General features: G+C 37.7%; 1 protein-coding gene across 1 annotated transcript in view; it reads left to right on the forward strand.

The window, feature by feature from the left end:
• The window catches only part of PDXDC1 (pyridoxal dependent decarboxylase domain containing 1), a 57444-nt gene that overhangs the window by 22701 nt on the left and 15936 nt on the right, over nucleotides 1-18807 (forward strand). The window contains exons 4-12 of the mRNA XM_036738084.1: nucleotides 2624-2704; nucleotides 3593-3739; nucleotides 4684-4873; nucleotides 8782-8850; nucleotides 9944-10022; nucleotides 12114-12198; nucleotides 12755-12803; nucleotides 12979-13080; nucleotides 13302-13427. Coding sequence (XP_036593979.1) covers nucleotides 2624-2704; nucleotides 3593-3739; nucleotides 4684-4873; nucleotides 8782-8850; nucleotides 9944-10022; nucleotides 12114-12198; nucleotides 12755-12803; nucleotides 12979-13080; nucleotides 13302-13427 — 928 coding nt within the window. The remainder of the gene's footprint in view (nucleotides 1-2623; nucleotides 2705-3592; nucleotides 3740-4683; nucleotides 4874-8781; nucleotides 8851-9943; nucleotides 10023-12113; nucleotides 12199-12754; nucleotides 12804-12978; nucleotides 13081-13301; nucleotides 13428-18807) is intronic.

The following is an 18807-nucleotide window of genomic DNA, read 5'->3' on the forward strand; positions in this document are numbered from 1 at the left end:
TGAACTCCAGTCCCACGGCAACTTAAACTCAGCATTTCTCAGATTCAGCTCATTAACTTTCCTCTTCTTAGACCTACACATCTTCCTCCAAATTTCCTTTTTCTCTGGAGGGCACTACCATTCTTTGAGTCACCTCAGCTAGCAACTTTACAGTGATCCTGGACTCTTTGTTCTCTCCCCTCTATCTAATCATGTGTCACATTTTGCCTGTTCTATCTCTGTGGCATTTCTGGTAGTCACCTTCTCTTCACATTCCCACTCCCACTACCCTATTTGAGAGTAGTGGTTTCTGACTTAGATTACCGTATTAGCTTCCGTAATCAGTCTCTCAGATTGTAGTCTCTCCTTTCTCTAATCCATCCTGTGCACGATAGCCAAAATAATCTTTCTAAGGGGAAGGTCAGATTGTATTACTCAATGGTTTCTTATTATTTTTATGATAAACTTCTCAAAGCTGGTTTTAACAAACCTTCATAATCTGTCTCCAGCCTGTCCTTTCAGGGTTAATTCATCTTATTCCCCATCACTCACTCAGTTCTCGCCATATTAGAAATTGGTTACCATTTCATCTCCCTCCTGTCTCTACTTTGGTTCAGCCTGTCTTCTTTTGGGGAATCTACTCTCCTCTCACGTCCACCTCTTAAAATCCCTAGCTTCCTTCCAGACTTAGCTCATAGGTCTTCTGATCTACTTGACATCCCTCCAAGACATTAGTCTTCTTTCCTTCTTCAGATTATCTTGTATCCCCTCCTCCTTCCCCACTCCCACCCCACCCCCTCAATCCCCCAGAATGTAAGTTCGAAAAGGTCTGAGACCGTTTCTTGTGTTTTTTTTAAATTTTTTATCTTCCGTTACCTAGCCCCTTGCCTTGCCCGCAATAAGTACATAATAATTTTTTATTGAATTGAACGAAAAGCCAATACAACCTCACAAATCAAGTGCATTAAATGGATTTTTAAAATGAAATGGTCATTATTTACTTTGATTGAAATGGATATATTTACTTGATTGGCTGGAAGGAAAGTTAAAGATTTTTTGGAAAATACGCTTTTTTTCCCCCTGAAATATAGCTAATGAAATTTCTGTAATCATTTTATTGGTAGAATAAAGTCTATAAACAAAATAAGCATGTTGCGTTTTGATGCTTGAGCCAGGAAAATAAAAACCAGTAAGTAAATGGCCAACATAGTGTAATTGCTTCTGTTACACAAACTTTTTACCTATGATAATTATAATAATAGCTAACATAGCACTCTAACTGTGTGCCAGGCACTATGCTAAGCACATTATCTCATCTGGTCCTCCACAATTCTGTGAGGTAAGTGATGATATTATCCCCATTTTACAGAGGAGGAAACTGAAGTGTAAACAGAGGTCAAGGTACTCTCCTAGGTTCATATCACTAGTACATGTCTGAAACTGGTTTTGGCTCAGGTCGTCTGGACTCCAGGCCTGCTGCCCTTGACTTGGTGGTGAGAAAAGCCATCTTCTCAGACCCCTCCTGCCCCAAGACAGTTTGCTTGTGCCAAACCTGACTTTATTTTTCTTCTATAACCAGGAACCTGCTAGGAGGAAGGGGACGAAGTATACGCACATAGTAAACTAACAAACTTAATTATCTACGAAACAAATCCAGCAGTAGTCACTCTGATGTTTTATTTCCTGTATCAAATTCGATACAAGACAGATTGGTTGAAAGCAGCTCGAATTAGGAAACAACCCTAAGGCCTCCTCTGCTCTAGACTTATTACTCACGGGGAGAAGGGTTGGAAGTTTGTTTGTATGGATCTGACTCCTGGGAAGATAGTAAGTACCAAGAGTTTTGAAAAGAAACTGGTGCTCTGAATGAGGCAGGATGATATGTATGAAAGCACTTGTCAACAAGTGTTTATGCCTAGTCAGTTGTGTCCTATAGAGGAGACGTTTGGGAAGTTTATGGAAAGGAACTTTTAGTTGCCTATGTTATCATCATAATTGAGAAATCATGTATTTTTATTTATTACACATTTTCGAGTGATCTTGCTGACGCTGCTAAGTTTTTGCCTTGTGAGGACTATTTAATTATGCATCCTCAATGGGAGCAGAAGCCATTTACCAGTACTTCAGCAGTTCTTCAAGTTCCATAGCTAAAATAAAAAGAACAGAGGGGTTCCTTCTGGGAGGTGAAAGATGGCTAAAACCCAAATGTGCATGAGACTTTTATAGAAGGGCCAGTTGATGCAACTGTGCCTTTTCAGCAAAATTTTATTCATTAGTATTTACAGCATACAAGTCTACAAAATTACATAAAATAGATTCTGTCCTTTACTATAGTTTGCAGATGACTAGAGTATAACACTTGATTCAGTAAAATGCTGGTGTACATTTTTTCAAACCAATTCAAAATACTACTTAGCCAGGAGATTAACTGGTTTTAGTTAGCTAACTTTCAGAGTCAACTCGCTTTACAATTTCTTGTTCATTTTTTTAAATTGTGTACTGTGTCTAAACAAAATATATTATTTCTTTTGCAGCTATACTATTAAAAATACTATTACACTAATTTTGGAGGCCAGTGGCAGGGGTAAGGAGGGAAGAGATACCTATGTTTTTTCCCATCCATCTCCTGTTTCTTTTTCTCTAGTGGGCAAGATATGGTGAGCATTCTCCAGTTGGTTCAGAACCTCATGCATGGAGATGAAGATGAGGAGCCCCAGTGTGCCCGGTAATGATTAACTAGTACATTTATTGTTTTCTTAATCTCAGCAATTCTTGGATTTTGGGGTATTCTGAAAGTCATGTTATTTTATTTCTTGCAATACATCTTATTTGAAAATCCCACCCTTTCTTTTCAAAGTGACATTTAGATGGTTTAGCTGTAGTTTTTGTAAATAGTTGAGACATCATTATAAAAGCCAGTTGTAAAAAAAAAATAAAAGCTAATTGTTAAATTTGGTAATTTTCATAATTGGATTCCCAACACAGCTGACTTCGTGATTGCTACTGATTGCTGCTGGTGAATTGACTGAGTGTCCACCTTCATTGTCTGGGGTCTATTTTTGTTTTTAATGAAGAGTTATAATTTTCCTGTCCATATTAATTAATTATGAAATTATTGTAAATTATAATACAGTTGCTTGCAACAGGGAATTCTTCCTGACTCACTGATTGAGTTTTTTTCTTTGATTTCAAAGAATTATATTGCCAAATATTCTACAGTTTACTTAGTTCCAATTTTTAAATTGAAAAAACCCGAATTCTATTCTGCAGTTCCATATATTCAGTAGGCATTGTATGTAGTAGGAATTTAATAAGTGTTAAATTAGTGAATAAAATGTTTAGTTGATTATAAATAAAATTGTTTTAATTATGCATTTGGGTAAAAAAAGATACAAAATACAATATTGATTGGACAGCATAATTTTTCAGTGTTCTCTAAAGCTCTTTTCCACAATATATCTATATCCCATCATATACTGATTAGTTTCTGTCTTTTCTGCCCTGTATTGCATGAGATGGTTTAACCTCTGATCCAGAAGCATTCTTGGAGAATTGTGTGGTAGAGTTGGAATCCTAATAAATGGATTTCAATTTCATATTTCTTATTTAATAGACTCCAAAATGTTGGAGAACAAGGCCATATGGCTTTGTTGGGACACAGTCTGGCAGCATATATTTCAGTACTGGATAAAGAGAAGCTGAGAAAACTTACAACTAGAATACTTTCAGATACCACGTTATGGCTTTGCAGACTTTTCAGGTAAGGACACTTCCACCTGTCTGTTAAATTGCCCTGCAAATTAGTGCATTTATAAAGGAGAAATAGTAATGATCTAAGTTGTAACTCTACCTAAATTTACCTACAGGTTTTACTTTACAAGTAAGCATAGAATCTTATGAAATTAAAACTTGTTTTACTATGAGGTGCTGATTTTGATGAGGAATTTACAGTTGCTATAGGAGTCACACGGCCAAATGAAATGGAGTAGTTTTATAATTTAGGATTTGTCCTGGAAAAATGTCACGCTGAGCCATTTCTGAACTTTTTTTTTACACATGGAGAATCCCTTTTGGTTTTAAATAGCACCTTCTTACCTCTTTGTGAAATACTGCTTCCTTGGGAAGATTGGGGGGAAAAAAGGCTTAGGAAAGATTGAATTTGACATAGAAAGTAGCCAGTCCATTTGACAATTTAATACTTCCTGAGATGTACTATTAGTGAAACTATCTGGTTTGTACGTAGGAGAGCTACGGTTCAGTTATCTGGGTCTCTCATCTTACTATAGAATAAAGCAGACCTGCCAAAGGATTTCAGAGGGCCTGTGAAAAATGGAGAGAATGTAAAACAGGCCTTCACAGGCCTGCTTTGGCTGGCTGCAAGTGGCCCTTGGGCCATATGTTGTGCAAGTCTAGAATAAGGGGTGGGGGGTGGGTGATCATTCTTCTCAAAAAGTTTTTTTTTTTACTTTTTTTTGAGGGGGAAGGCAGGGCAGTTGGGGTTAAGTGACTTGCCCAAGGTCACAACTAGTACATGTGTCAAGCGTCTCAGGCTGGATTTGAACTCAGGTCCTCCTGACTCCAGGGCTGGTGCTGTACGCACTGTGCCACCTAGCTGCCCGTCTTCTCAAAATTTTATGTGCCTATTTGGTGCATTTCTGTTGCTATAACATTGAGGGGAAATTATCTGGGATCATTTTCTTACAGGTATGAAAATGGCTCTGCCTATTACCATGAAGATGACCGTGAGGGCCTCTTAAAGATCTGTAGGCTTGTTATTCATACGCGCTATGAAGACTACACAATGGAAGGATTCAATGTTTTATATAATAGACAGCCCGTTGTATATATTAGTGCTGCATGTAGGCCTGGCCTGGGCCAATTCCTTTGTAATCAGGTAAGATGGATTAAGATTGAAATTTTAGGTAGATGCAAATAGTATTTTCTGTGCTGGAGCTTGCTAAAATTGCAACGAGTAGAGGGCTATTTTGGTTCATTTGGGAGAGACTGGCTTAGTTTTAGGCTTCATGAAGAAAATTCACTTCAGCAAACATACCTCACAGCGTTGCGTGCTAGGTAAAGTGTGGGAAAAAATAGTAAAGCTTAAAATGCTGTATAAATATGAGCTATTATTAGTAGTACTATTATATGACGACAACTACTACCATTTCTGCTACTTCTTTCTGCCAGATACTGGGGTTTATATGAGCCATGACCCTGTCTTCATAGAACTTAGTTTATTAAGGGAATCTGACAGAAACGCAGGCTATTGCATGACCGTTCATATTATAGGTAATACATATGAAATGCAAGCAAAGGGCCATGTGAGGTCCAAGATAAGAAGAGGCGTTCCTGGTAGGGGGCTTAAGGAAGGCTTCATAGAGGAGATGGTATTTGAGTTAGGCTTTAAAGGATAAGTGGGGGGTGGGAGTAAGACATTCCAGACATAGGGATATTGGACAAAACTACGGAAAGTTTAACATTTACAAAGTGAGTGGTCAAATTGGTTTGATCAGAGGGAAGAATGTGAAAGGGAAGGTGTAACAACAGTGTTGCTAGTAGCAACTGTGGCTGTGTAAGACCAACAACAAGAGCACACAGAAGGCTGCCAGCACAGGTCCTTTGATCTGCTTTTCTAAGGAAGTTAAGGGGTTAACAATCTTACTTTAATTAAACATACATATATCATTCACCCAGTTCAGGGGAAAAGATCAGCCCTCTGAACTTCAGGGCAAATACAAACGGAAATTACAAACAGATCAACAGACATACCTTGTCTGATCAAATCACACACAGAGTTACCACAAAGAGAAGCACCAGCATCTGGGTTTTCAAGCCAGGGCAGGGGTCGGGGGTGGGGGTGGGGGCGGCCTGCTTTAACAGCTTGACCAGAGTCTTGTCACCCACACTCTTTTCAGTGAGTGTGCCACCAAAAGTCAAACCCTAACCTTCAGTACATAGCCACTGTTCAGGACCCTGAGGGCTAGGGACCTACCATTTAGGGTGTGGGAAAGTTCTTTGGTCACTAGTACCACAGCATATACATTGTTCCCAGTCCATGACTCCTGATTGCCTTAGTGCTGAGAAACACTCCAAAACAAAAAGGGTCCACTTTACCTGCCCCATTCAAACCAAGGTGAGACTCATTAAAGGCATTTGCTAGCCTTAGCATCCCAAAAGAGAAGAACAGCAAAAACGTCCTGCCTTGGTTACCATTACAGAAGAATATGAAAGAAATATAGAAAAGTAGGGTTATACCAGATTGCAGAAGATCTCGAATGCCAAGTTAAATAATTTTGAACTTTACTTGACTGCTAGTCATGTGGCATTGTAGGGTTTTGAGCAGAGGACTAAGATGACTAGATCTGTGCATAATTAATATGTCTGGCATTGGTATAGAGAATGGATTGAAAGGAAAGAGACTAGAGAAGGGAAGGCCCGTTAGAAAACCATTTATTCCAGGCAGTGATAATGAAGGCCTATAAGAACATGATGGCGGTGTGAATGGAGAGGAGCTGACAGATGTGAAAATTGTTTTGGAGGTAGAATCAACAGGACTTGGTAACTGATTGAATATTAGAGGAGTGGAAAAGAGAAGAGGTAAAGTCAGCATGTGTAGTAGCAATTTAAATGGTGGTGGTATCACTGATAGAAGTAAGAAAGTCAGAAGAAGGTGTTGGGGGAAAGATAACAAGTTCATTTTATCACCTGTTGCGTTTGAGGTGGCAGTGGAACATTGAGGTGACTTGTAAACATTTGGGGGTGTAGGAATGGAGATCTAGAAAAGTATTAAGTCCGGAGGTAAAGATTGCTGAGTTCTTTACATAGAAGTGATCACAGTTGAAGCAATGAGAGAAAATTGCATAGAATGGATATAGAGAGAAAAATGAAAAGGACCAAGGAAAGGGCCTTGGAAAATCCAATTTATTGGATTAGGAAGAAGAACCAGAGAAGGAGTCAGCAAAGGTATAGGAAGGGAAACTGGATTGGGAATGGTCAGAGGAGGATGAAGGGTGAAGGAGAGCCAATGAACTTAGTGAAAGAAGTCATTGGTGATTTTTATAGAGAGACTGCTTTCTTTTTCATGTCACTTTGTTGATGCCTTTTGTTTTTACATCATAGTCCTTTCTGGATATAGGCCTCCCCTCCAAATCCCAATATTGACTGTGTCTTGTTTATTGTTTTCCTTGCCATTGGTGTAGCTTATTTTTCCAAGAAGTTTTACTTTGGAGGGAAGGAGAGAGATAGGATAATAACTGAATAAGGCAGAAGAGTCAAGGGAAGACTGTTCTTTTAGGATTACAGAAGACTGACCATTATTTATAAGCAAATGGGGATGAGCCATCAGAGAATGGTGGAGTTAAGATTTGTGATTGCAAGAGGAAAGCTGGAGCCAGGCTCTGAAGATCCAGGAGGAGGTAGGATCAATTTCATCAACAGAAGGATTAACTTGAACCTAGATAGGGATACGTCTTCCTCTGAGACACGAGGAAAGGAGAAATGAATGATGACAATGAAAAGTTGTGAATGGTGGAGGGAGATCATGTTAGATGTCCTCATCTCAGCGAAAGGAGAGGCAAGTATCAGCTTGAAGTGTAGGGAAGGAAGGTGGTTAAGCCTTGAAACAGTCTCAGTGGGCAGTGAAATAGGTGGTCAGTAAGCATAGAATAGAAGGGCTGTCGAGCACTGTTGAATACCATGATGAAGTGAAGCGTCAACTTTATTCGAAGTAAAATCAGCTTGATTTTTGTGACTGTGCGGTGAAGGCTAACAAATAGCAGCAGAGAATGAGGTAGTGGGAGTTACAGTGATGATCGAAGATTACTAGGCAGGGAACAGCAGAAGGCTGGGAGTGGAGCCGGGTTTTTTAGAGTGGTTGCAGACTGTACGTAGATGGAGTCTAGACTGGTTATGGTGACAGGTATGTCATCTTGTTGGAGATGGACTGGACTATAGAACAGACAGTCTACCAGAGGTCATGATGAGAACAAAGAGCAGGTTTAGCATGAGGAAGGTGGAGGACAGGAAGTTGTGGTAAGATAATAAAAATTTTAGTTTTTGTTTTTAAGGCAGACCATTTACAAGAGATGGTCAGGCCTAAAGTGTAACTGTTCCTGTGTGTGACTAAAGTGAATTACTCAGAAGGAGGATCTTAGATACGAAGTTGGATAATTGTATGGTCAGAATATTAAAGGAGACATCAAAGTTAGTATTGAAACTTTTGAGAATACTGACAGGGTATTTGATAGAAAGGAATGCTAGATGTCCCACCTAAGGAAGTTGATAGTAACCAGGAGGTTGGTAGATGACAGCAACAGGTATATCTGTTAACCTAAATCCATATTTATTGCTGCTTCTTTGAATGCAGTGACACATAGGAGGCTGCTGACTTGGCTTTGATTCACTAGTGATGCTTAGGAGAAGTGGGAAGAATCAGAAATTATCCCAAGAAAAATTGCTCAGGGATCATTATTTTCTTTGTGAAACTTTTCATTATATTCTCTAAATAATCAGGCACATCTTTAAAAGTTCTTTGTTCCTTTTTAAGTTAGGTTGTCTTAGGTTCCTGGACTGAGAATACCTTCTTAATCTCTCTGAGACGTTTTTCACTCGTTTTTCTTGGAGCAAAGGGAAAGGGGAGGAGGAGGACTGTAGGGCTTCTCATGAGCATAGATTTTTTTCAAATGGGAATTGTGACTTTTTTCAGAGCTCTGATCACTGTGTACTCTATTTAATGGTCTCTTGAAGTGATAACATGGACATTTCTTATTCAAAGTTGCTTAACTAAAAGTTTTATCCCCGCAGCTTGGCTTACCATTATCCTGCTTGTGTCGTGTACCCTGTAATACTATGTTTGGATCCCAACATCAGATGGTAAGTTTAAATAGTCTTTAGTCAGTTAATTTTGAAGAATAGTAATGAATCTTCTTTTGAAACTGTTGGTCTGTGTGATAGTTTTTTCACTAGGTTTTCATACTTTTTTGGCTTATTGACTGTGATTTTTTAAAATATGTTAATCTCTTTATTCATACCTGAAAAACTCAGCATGTGGTGGCTAAGGCCCTCCTCTGCATGTGTGTATATTCATGAATTTGGTATGAATTAACTTAGGAATGCATGATTCCTAAGAAATCCTGACTTTTCTTTTTAACCACTAAGATTCCTACTTTATTGGACCATGGGAAACCAAATTGGTATGGGCGTTTCCTTCAAAAAATGTGAGCTGTTTTAAAAAACAAAAGTTGTCAAATTCTTATTGATACAATGACTCACACTGTTTGAACGAACTAATGATGATACATGCTGCCCCTCTCCAAACATTGAAGCAATGGATTCAGGATATAGAATGAGACATAAATTTTTAGACATGATCATTTTGGGAATTTATTTTGCATGACTATTCATATTTGTTACAATGGTTTTGTTTTTCTGTTTTTCCATGGATGGAGAGTGGGAGGAGATGGGACAGAAATAAATACTTGAAATAATTTTTAAAGTAATAAAATTATCAGTGAGCTGGGCATGATGAAAAAGTTCTTAGTCCTGATCTTAGAAACATATTCCTCTGTTTCTTAGAAGTGAATTCTAAAACTCTGTAGACATTAGCTAACAACTTTGTTAGAACAGACTTTTTAAAGGCAATTTTACTATTTATCTCACTTGAATCAATGAGTAATCTCAGAGAAATTATCCTGACTGTACTCCTTGGAAAATTATTCCCTTGTAGCTGTATTTTATGTTTATCTAGCATCTAGTATTTCTCCATTATTCAGTGTCTTCCAGAAAAACCAAAAATTTATTTCTGTGTTAATTCTCTGATTTTCAAAAAATACGGTATTCTTATGGAGGAAGCATAAAGAATTTAGTCATGGTATCAGTTTTAAGAATGCTGTCTGTCATTTTTAGAATCTACAACTTTGCTGTTCTCTGCCTCATATTTGGTTTGGGTTTTTTTTTTTTGTGACAGGATGTTGCTTTATTGGACAGATTGATTAAAGATGATATGGAGAGTGAAAAACTGCCCCTGTTGCTTGTTGCAAATGCTGGTGGGTATTTTGAACTCAGAGGCTTCCATTTTGGATATATGAATAAATAAATGTTGCAGATTTTCAGGTATTGAATAATAATAGCTAGTATTTATATAGTGTCTTAAGGTTTGGAAAGCAGTTTAAAAATATTATTTCATTTTACCCTTGCAGTGGCCCTGGGATATAGGTGCTATTGTTATCCCCATTTAGAGGCAAGGAAACTGAGGCAGGTAGAGGTTAAGTGATTTGCCCAGGACCACATAGCAAGCAGTGTCTGAGGCTGGATTTGAACTCAGGTCTTCCTGACTCCACTACATGACCTAGCTACCTTGACAAACATGATATATTAAGTATGAGTGATGAGTCTTGTCTACATTAGAATTTCAATGAGAAAAACAATGTTTTGGGTTAGATTATTTGGACATATCTATTAAAACATTTGGGGGAATAACATAAATTCTCCTAAATTTGGACTCCAAATTTAGAGAGATTCACAGAAAAATAAGAATAGTCTATACTCACAAGGATTTTAGACTTCCAAAATTAGAAATGTGTGCAAATTAGAATGTAATAAGAACACTAGAGATACAAAGTACTTCTAAAAGTTCAGAGAAGCAAGAGGTTACTTGCATATTGGGATTTTGGTACAGGCTTTATGGAGGAGTGGTATTTGCACTTTGACATTGAAGAATGGTTATTCAGCAAGATGTTGATTTGATGAAGACAAGGAGTCCATTCAATATACAGTCAGTTCTCGCTTAACCTAAGTGGACCATTGGCAGACTTTCCCTTCCCCTCATAGAGCTCTGCATGGCCTCTTTGGAGGGGCTTCTGTGCAGCCTGGGTCTCCCTTGTTTTCAGTGCCTGGAGCACATGGAGCTGCACTTAGTTATCTCTCCTCACCCCTCCCCCACCTTCTGGGAGCCAGATCTGGTGCTGGGGTCTTGCTGCTCAAACACCCCCCCAACCCCACCCTGAAGTCAGAGTCAAATTTGTATAGTGTGAATTTATATAAAGCCAGAATTGTATGTATAAGGAAATTTACGGAAAAGCATAAAAGTGAGATATATTTGAGAACCCACAATCTAGGTTGTTTTTTTGGTTGAGAGGGAAAGGCAGGACAATTGGGGTTAAGGGACTTGCCCAAGGTCACACGGCTAGTAAACTTCTATAGGCAGAGTTGGCTGCAGTATCAGGAAGAGAGATTAGTATTTTGCTAGGGCATGCTGCCCTGGAACGCGAGAGGCACTGCCTGAGACGGTACTTTGAGAGGCTAGGGAGAGATGTGGTTTTAGAACTGGGTGTGGTTTTGGAATTGGGGTCCAGGCACCCCCATCATGTTTTAAAGTTTTAAAGTATCTAAGAGAACAAATTGTTTAGATAAACCATTGTAATGCTAATTATAAATGGTTTCTTATCTATTTATTCCAGTAGGTCTCTTAAGAACTTCTATTGGATAACATTCTCTTAAACTAATTCTAGTTGCTGTGTGTAAGAATAGCCAGTACTTACATGGCATTTTAGAATTCACACTGCACCTTACATACGTTGTGTCGTTGGAGCCTCACAGTAGCCCTGCAAGGCACGTACTACAAATGTCATTCCCATTTTGCTGCTGTGGAGACTAGGGCGTCACATAAGTTAAATGATTTGTGCATAGTTGTACACAGAAGTGTCAGAAACAGAATTCAGACCAAAGTGTTACTGACTCCAAGTCCAACACTGGATTCACTAGAAAGCACGCATTTCTTTTAAAATGTTCTAGAATGCATTCTTCACAAATTGCATGAATGCACGTAGCTCTTAACTAATGTTACAGTACACTTGAAAGTCCCATGATTTTTTCTATTGTGTAAACATAACTTCAATTAATGAAATACTAGTTTTTCTGGGGGAAAAATTGGTTTTCAAAGTTTATATAAAATACATGCTTTGTATAACTTGAAATATATAACTTTTTGTGTTAAATTTGGACTAGCATCCTTTATTATTGAAGCAATTTGAAGAAATAAGAAGATGGAATTGGCTATTAGCACATAGTTATTTTTCCTGATTATTATTTATTAAAGATAAAAAATCAGAACCATGTCTTAATTTCCTTCGTTGTAGGTACCCCAGGAGCAGGGCACACAGACAAGCTGGGACGTTTGAAAGAACTTTGTGAGCAGCATAATATGTGGCTCCATGTGGAAGGGTGAGTGGCATAACCTTCTGCAAGCCTAGCTTAATATTTTTCAGAAGAAAGACATCCTACCTATCAATTTGTAGTTACACAATATAAAATATTGTGTATAGGCAAGAAAACTAATTTGAAAGACTTTCTATAAAGATATATTTCTAATTTTATCGATCAGCTGAGAGAAGTTTTGATTAAAATTCATTTTCAGAGTTTTGTCTAAAGTATGAGTTCTTAGTTTTTTTGTGTGTGTCATAGCAGTGTGGTGAACCTTTGAACTCCTCAAAATAATGTTTTTATGTGCGTAAAATAAAATACTTGGGATTACCAGGGAAACTAGTTTTATTGAAATACAGGTATCGAAATATTAAAAAACAAAACAAATTAATAGTCCCCGGTGAAGAAACTTTGGTCTAAAATTTACAGTGTAAACTAAACGACATCTTCTGTTTCTTGTACAGTTAAAAGAAATACACTTTGACAACATTATTTAAAACCAGACAATTGTACATTTGTACTTAACTAATAAATAAACCACATAATTAGTTGTTAAATTCCTGTTTTTTTTTTCCAGAGTGAATTTAGCAACTTTGGCATTAGGCTACATCTCTTCTTCAGTACTGGTATGTTATTTTACTAAATGATAAAAGAACAAAAATCAGCCCCCTTAAGCAGAGCTTTCCCATCCCTTTAATAAAATTTCCATAGTCTGCCTCTTGGCCTTTTCTAATGGAGAGATTTTTGAATTTTAACTTCTGACTCTAGAAAAATAGGAATGAATTGTTCTTTTCGTGGTAGGCTGCAACCAAATGTGACAGTTTGACTCTGACCCTGGGCCCATGGCTGGGCTTGCCAGCTGTTCCTGCGGTAACACTTTACAGGCATGAAGATCCTTCTTTGGTAAGTTTAGTCACATGGTCAATTTTTAAAATATTATTTGGGTGCTAGGAACTTTCAAAAAATTAAAATCCAGGGAATTTCTGTTTATGGTTTGTTTAGAAACAAGAACTTGTAAAGCAAGCTCCATTTAGGTGCTCTTCTAATACTTAATTTTGTATTTTACTGATAATGAGTTGAATATTATTATCAGCTGTCACTAATAGGTGATTTTTTTTCTGTAGTCACTGGTTGCAGGTCTTACATCAAGTCAGCCAGTGGAGAAACTCCGTGCCTTACCACTGTGGTTATCTTTACAGTACTTGGGACTCGATGGGATTGTGGAAAGAATCAAACATGCCTCTCAGTTGGTGAGTGTCAGTCTCCCAATTGTTGAACTTAATAATGACCGCTCATATTTATGATGCACTTTAGCATAAAATTTAGTCTTCCCAACAAACCTATGAAGTAGGGAGTGCAGATAATCATTGTCTGTGTTTCACAAATGCGAGGTGAGGATCGGAGAGGCAATTGTACATCTAGGAAGTGAGGAACTCATGACATACGTACTATGTCATGTGACTTGCAGTGAGAGCAGTCATCTTCCATTCAGTAACTGAATTTATATATAGATTTACAATACAATTTTTAATGAGGAAAACAGATTAAGGATGCTCTTGGTGTTCATTTCAAAGGGGAAAAAGTCACAAAAAGGCAACATTTAGCTTGAAAGGTATGAATATTAAAAGGACTCTTACTCGTTCTGACTTATTATTAGGTAGGAGTTAAGAGGATTTAATTTAATAAACACATATTTAGTTCCTGTTGTCTACAATGCATCTTGCTGGTCACTAGAAATACAAAAAGGAAAACTAACATAGTTATTGCCCTCAGAAAACTTATAATCTACTGGGGCAGTCAAGCAAATTTCCCGTGAGATGGCCTGTGTAAAGAGAGCAAGATAAGATCAAAGAAAAGCTAATAAGTTTAATTTGACTGAAATGAAGTATATATAAAGGGCATAGTGTAAAAAAGACTAAAGATAAAATGGACCCAAATAATGGAACTCCTTAAATGCCAAGCTAACAAGTTCAGATCTACTTTATAGATATTGGGGTCCTCTAAATTTTTTTGAGTAGAATCATATGGTCAGACCAGTATAATAGTAAATAATTTTGACAGTTTTATGAATGGTGACTTGATGAGATGGGTAAGACTGAATGGATAACAAGAAATTAGGAGACTATTACCAAAGTCCAATAGTCCTAAGAAGAATTAATGAGAGTCTGAACTGGAGTTGTGGTAGAATGTGGAGAGAGGAAGGACGGTTATCAGTGACATTATGATGACAGAATATACTGGGATTGGCAATTGGTTGGACAAAATGGATAAGGCAGGAGTCACAAATAATTCCAAGGTTACTAGCTTTGGTAACTGGAATAATGGTATGGCCATTAATAGAAATTGGGAAGTTTGAAGGACAGGCAGGTTGGGGAAGGATGATGAGTTCAGTTTTAAATGCTGTTTGAGGTGCTGGCTAGTCATCCAGATGGAGATGGCCAGAATCCAATTGGAAATGTGGGGCTGGAGGCCAAGGGAGAGTTGAGGGCTAAATATCTATATTTGAGAGCCCTCTCTATAGATGTAAGAACTAAAATCTTTGGAATGGAAGACATCTCCAAGGAGAAAAATGTAGAGACGAGGGTCTGACTATGTATATGAACTTCAGGGATGTTCTGAGCCCCAGGTGGAAGAGCCTCAGGTGCTTTCATCATGGGACTTCCCGAAGAATTAGGCCTATGATAAGCAGCTAGGGGATGCAGTGTATAGGAGTCAGTCAAATCTGGCCTTAGACACTTACTAGCTGTGTGACCCTGGGCAAGTCACTTCACCCTGTTTGCCTCAGTTTCCTCATCATTAAAATGAGCTGGAGAAGGAAATGGCAAACCAGTGCATTGTCTTTGCCAAGAAAACCCCAAATGCAGTCACAAAAAGTTGGACACAACTGAACAAAAACAACAGACCTGTGACAGCATTTTCACCAGGACCTAGGTATGGCTTTACATACTTCCTCCTCCATCTCCTCCAACCTTCCCTCATGGAAGTGTGATGATGGGATCTAGGGTGTGATCCAGCCTGTACGTGGCTGAGGTGGAGTGCAGGACCATGTGATTTTGAGGAGATGAGAAATTGAGAGAAGAAGGCCTTTGAAGGAACATCAACATAAATGTCGAAGTCTCTTAGAATAAGGGCAGAAGTTACGGAGAAAATAATTGAGCCAACTACTGAACCTCCTGAAAAGAAGGGAAAGCAACATGGGGGCCACTAGACAAAATAGACCCTAATCTGGGTTGAGTGGTCAGTTTTGATAGAATGGACTTCCGAAGGCTGCTGAGTGATGGCAACAAAAGGCACGTCTGGAAGTTGAAATTGTGAGCAAGAAATTCTTCAGCTTTCCACAATTTTTTTAGCCAGACCCCAGCAGATAGGCATCTACTTTATTTCCAACTCTTTTGCTACTACAAAAAAGTGTTACTATGAATAGTTTAGTATTTGTGAGACCTCTCTTTTCTTGTTAAAAAAAATTAATTAATTTTTAGTTTTCAGCATTCACTTCCATAAGATTTTGAGTTCTAAATTATCTCTCCCTCCCCTCCCCAAGATGGTGTGCAATCTGATATAGGCTCTTCATATGCATTCTTATTAAACATTTTCACATTAGTCATGTTGTAGGGAAGAATTAGAACCAATGGGAGGAACTGCAGGAAAGAAGAAACACAAAAAAAAGAGCCAGCAAATAGTCTGCTTCAGCCTGCATTCACACTCCATAGTTCTTTCTTTGGATGTGGACAGCTTTTTCCATCATGAGTCTTCTGGAGTTGTCTTAGATCCTTGCACTGCTGAGAACAGCTAAGTCTATCAAAGTTAGTCATTGCACAGTGTTGCTGTTACTGTGTACAGTGTCCTTCTAGGTCTGCTCACTTCACTCAGCATCAGTTTGTATAAGTCTTTCCAGGTTTTTATGGTCTGTCTGCTCATTTCTTGTGGCACAACAGCATTCCATTTCATTCATATACCACAACTTGTTCAGCCATTCCCCAATTGATGGGCATCCCCTCAATTTCCAATCCTTGGCCACCACAAAAAAGAGCTGCTATAAATATTTTTGTATATGTGGGTCCTTTTCCCATTTGTGTGATCTCTTTGAGATGCAGACCTAGAAGTGATATTGCTGCATCAAAGGGAATGCACGGTTTTATAGCCCTTTGGGCATAGTTCCAAATTGTTCTCCAAAATGGTTGGATTAGTTCACAACTCCACCAACAATGCATTAGTGTTCTAATTTTCCCACATCTCCAACATTTATCATTTTCTTGCTTTGTCGTGTTAGCCACTCTGATAGGTGTGATGTGGTACCTCAGAGTTGTTTTGATTTGCATTTCTCAAATCAATAATGATTTAAAGCATTTTTTTCATATGACTATAGATAGCTTTTATTTCTTCATCGAAAACTGTCTGTTCATATACTTTGACCATCTATCAGTTGGGGAATGACTTGTATTCTTATAAATTTGACTCAGTTCTCTATATATTTTAGAAATGAGGCCTTTATCGGAGACACTGTCTGTAAAAATTGTTTCCAGTTTCTGCTTCCCTCGTAATCTTGGTTGAAATTGGATTTGTTTGTGCAAAAATTTTTCAGTTTAATGTAATCAAAATTATCCATTTTACATTTCATAATGTTCTTTATCTCTTGTTTGGTCATAAATTCCTCCATTCTCCATAAATCTGACAGGTAAACTATTCCTTGCTCTCTCAGTTTGTTTATAGTATCAGCCTTTACATCTAAATTGTGTACTCATTTTGACTTTATCTTGATATGCGATACAAGCTGTTGGAGACCTTTCTATTCTAAATGTTGTTGGGAGTATACACCAAGCTGTGGGATCTCTGGGATAAAGGGAATGAACAGGCCCTACATTTTAGGAACTACAATTGAGCACATCCAGGGAGGATGACTAGGATGAAACCATGGCTTATGAGGTTGGTGTTATAAGTTCCTAGAAGTGTTTAATGTGAGAAAGGTTCTACTTAGAAGGGCTGTGATCTTGTCTCCTGGAAATAGATGCCTTGTCATGTGGAAGAGGGAGGAGATTTGGTGGGCCCAGAGGACAGAAGAGTAGGGGATTGAAAGTAAGAGGCAGATTTCAGCTCACTGCAAGGCAAACTTGCCTGCAATTAGTGTAGACCAGGAATACTATTATGTGCTGTTTTGGGAGATAGTTCTCTGTTACAGGTAGTCTTTGAGCAGAGCTTATACCACCACTGGAGGTATTAGAGAATCCATTCCTGTCAGAGTAGAGGTTGAACTTCATGAGTTTTGTAGGTCCTTCCAGTACTGAAGTTCTTGATTCCATAAGAAATGACTTCAGTTGTTGTACAGTTGGTGAGCAAAACAAAAATAAAATAGTAATTTATCTCATAAAAATGATTTATTTAATCATTAATAAGAATTAATTTTAGTTGTAGGAGGTACTGTGAGGAAAATACTTATACTTTTTTCCTTAGCTGAAAATTTCCTAGGAAAAACTTGAATTCTAAGCCCTGACATAAGTATTTTTCCTGTTTCCACCTAAGGGAGTAGCTTTTGGATGGAACATTATTTGGTAGTTTATAATAGATTATTAAGGAAGTTGTCTTCATCAAAACTGATTAGTATGAAAAACTACATCTCAGTGTTCTTCATATTGTTGTGGCAGTAGTCCTGTCTTTTATGATGTGATAGTTTCTTCATACATCAGAGGAATAACTTAGATTTAATAATGAGTTTAATTTTTTACTTAGTACTTAAAATACTTTTAAAAATTTTTATAATACATAATATATATGATATATAGAATAAATATTATATAAATTTTTACTTCATACTTAAAACTTTTTTTCCTCTCTGATAGTATATCAAAGTAAAACAATTGTAAACTAGAAGATCTTTTCACGTAGATCGCTTACAAAGGTTGGTTAGCATGTTGCTATAGTAGCTTAGTGTATTTGGGGAATATACAGGCATTCAGTAGGGAGCTTTTTAATTCCCATTGGACAAGAGGAAATGGTAAAATGTTGATGATGACATTAGCCACCAAGCTCCTAAGGTCACCACAGTTTGGCACATCCTTGAAAGCAAAAGCAAAAGCTGAGATCTTGAATAATGCCTTAATTGCTAATTTTGTAAGCAATGTTAAATGTAGACACATTCAGTTTGTACACAGTGAATGCTCAATAAATGTTTGTTGAGTGAAAGGAGTGAGAGCTCGAACTGGATATATAGATTCTAAGCTTCATAAAGCTATTTATAAATGAATATGAGAAAATAAAATCCTTTAGAAGGCAGTGTACCCTAGTAGGTAAATGGCTAAAGGTTATGAACAAGCAATTTTCAGAGGAAGAAATCTAGGTTGTCAACAACCATAGGAAAAAATGTTCAGATCACTGATAGAGAAATGCAAATGAAAACAACTCTGAGCTTCCATCTCACATCCATCAGATTACCAAACGTAACAAGAAAAGGAAATGACGGTTGTTGGAGAGGCTGTTGGAAAGACTGACGAACTAACTATTGGTGGAGTTGTCAGTTGGGCTAGCCTTTCTGGGCCAGAGTGAAGTGAGCCGTTAAGAAAAAAATATACACAGTGAATATGACAGTGTAAATGGAAACAAATACACACCAAAAACATCAAAAGCCAATGTAACAAG

Source organism: Trichosurus vulpecula, chromosome 9 (genome assembly GCF_011100635.1).
Source record: "Trichosurus vulpecula isolate mTriVul1 chromosome 9, mTriVul1.pri, whole genome shotgun sequence".
NCBI lineage: Eukaryota > Metazoa > Chordata > Mammalia > Diprotodontia > Phalangeridae > Trichosurus > Trichosurus vulpecula.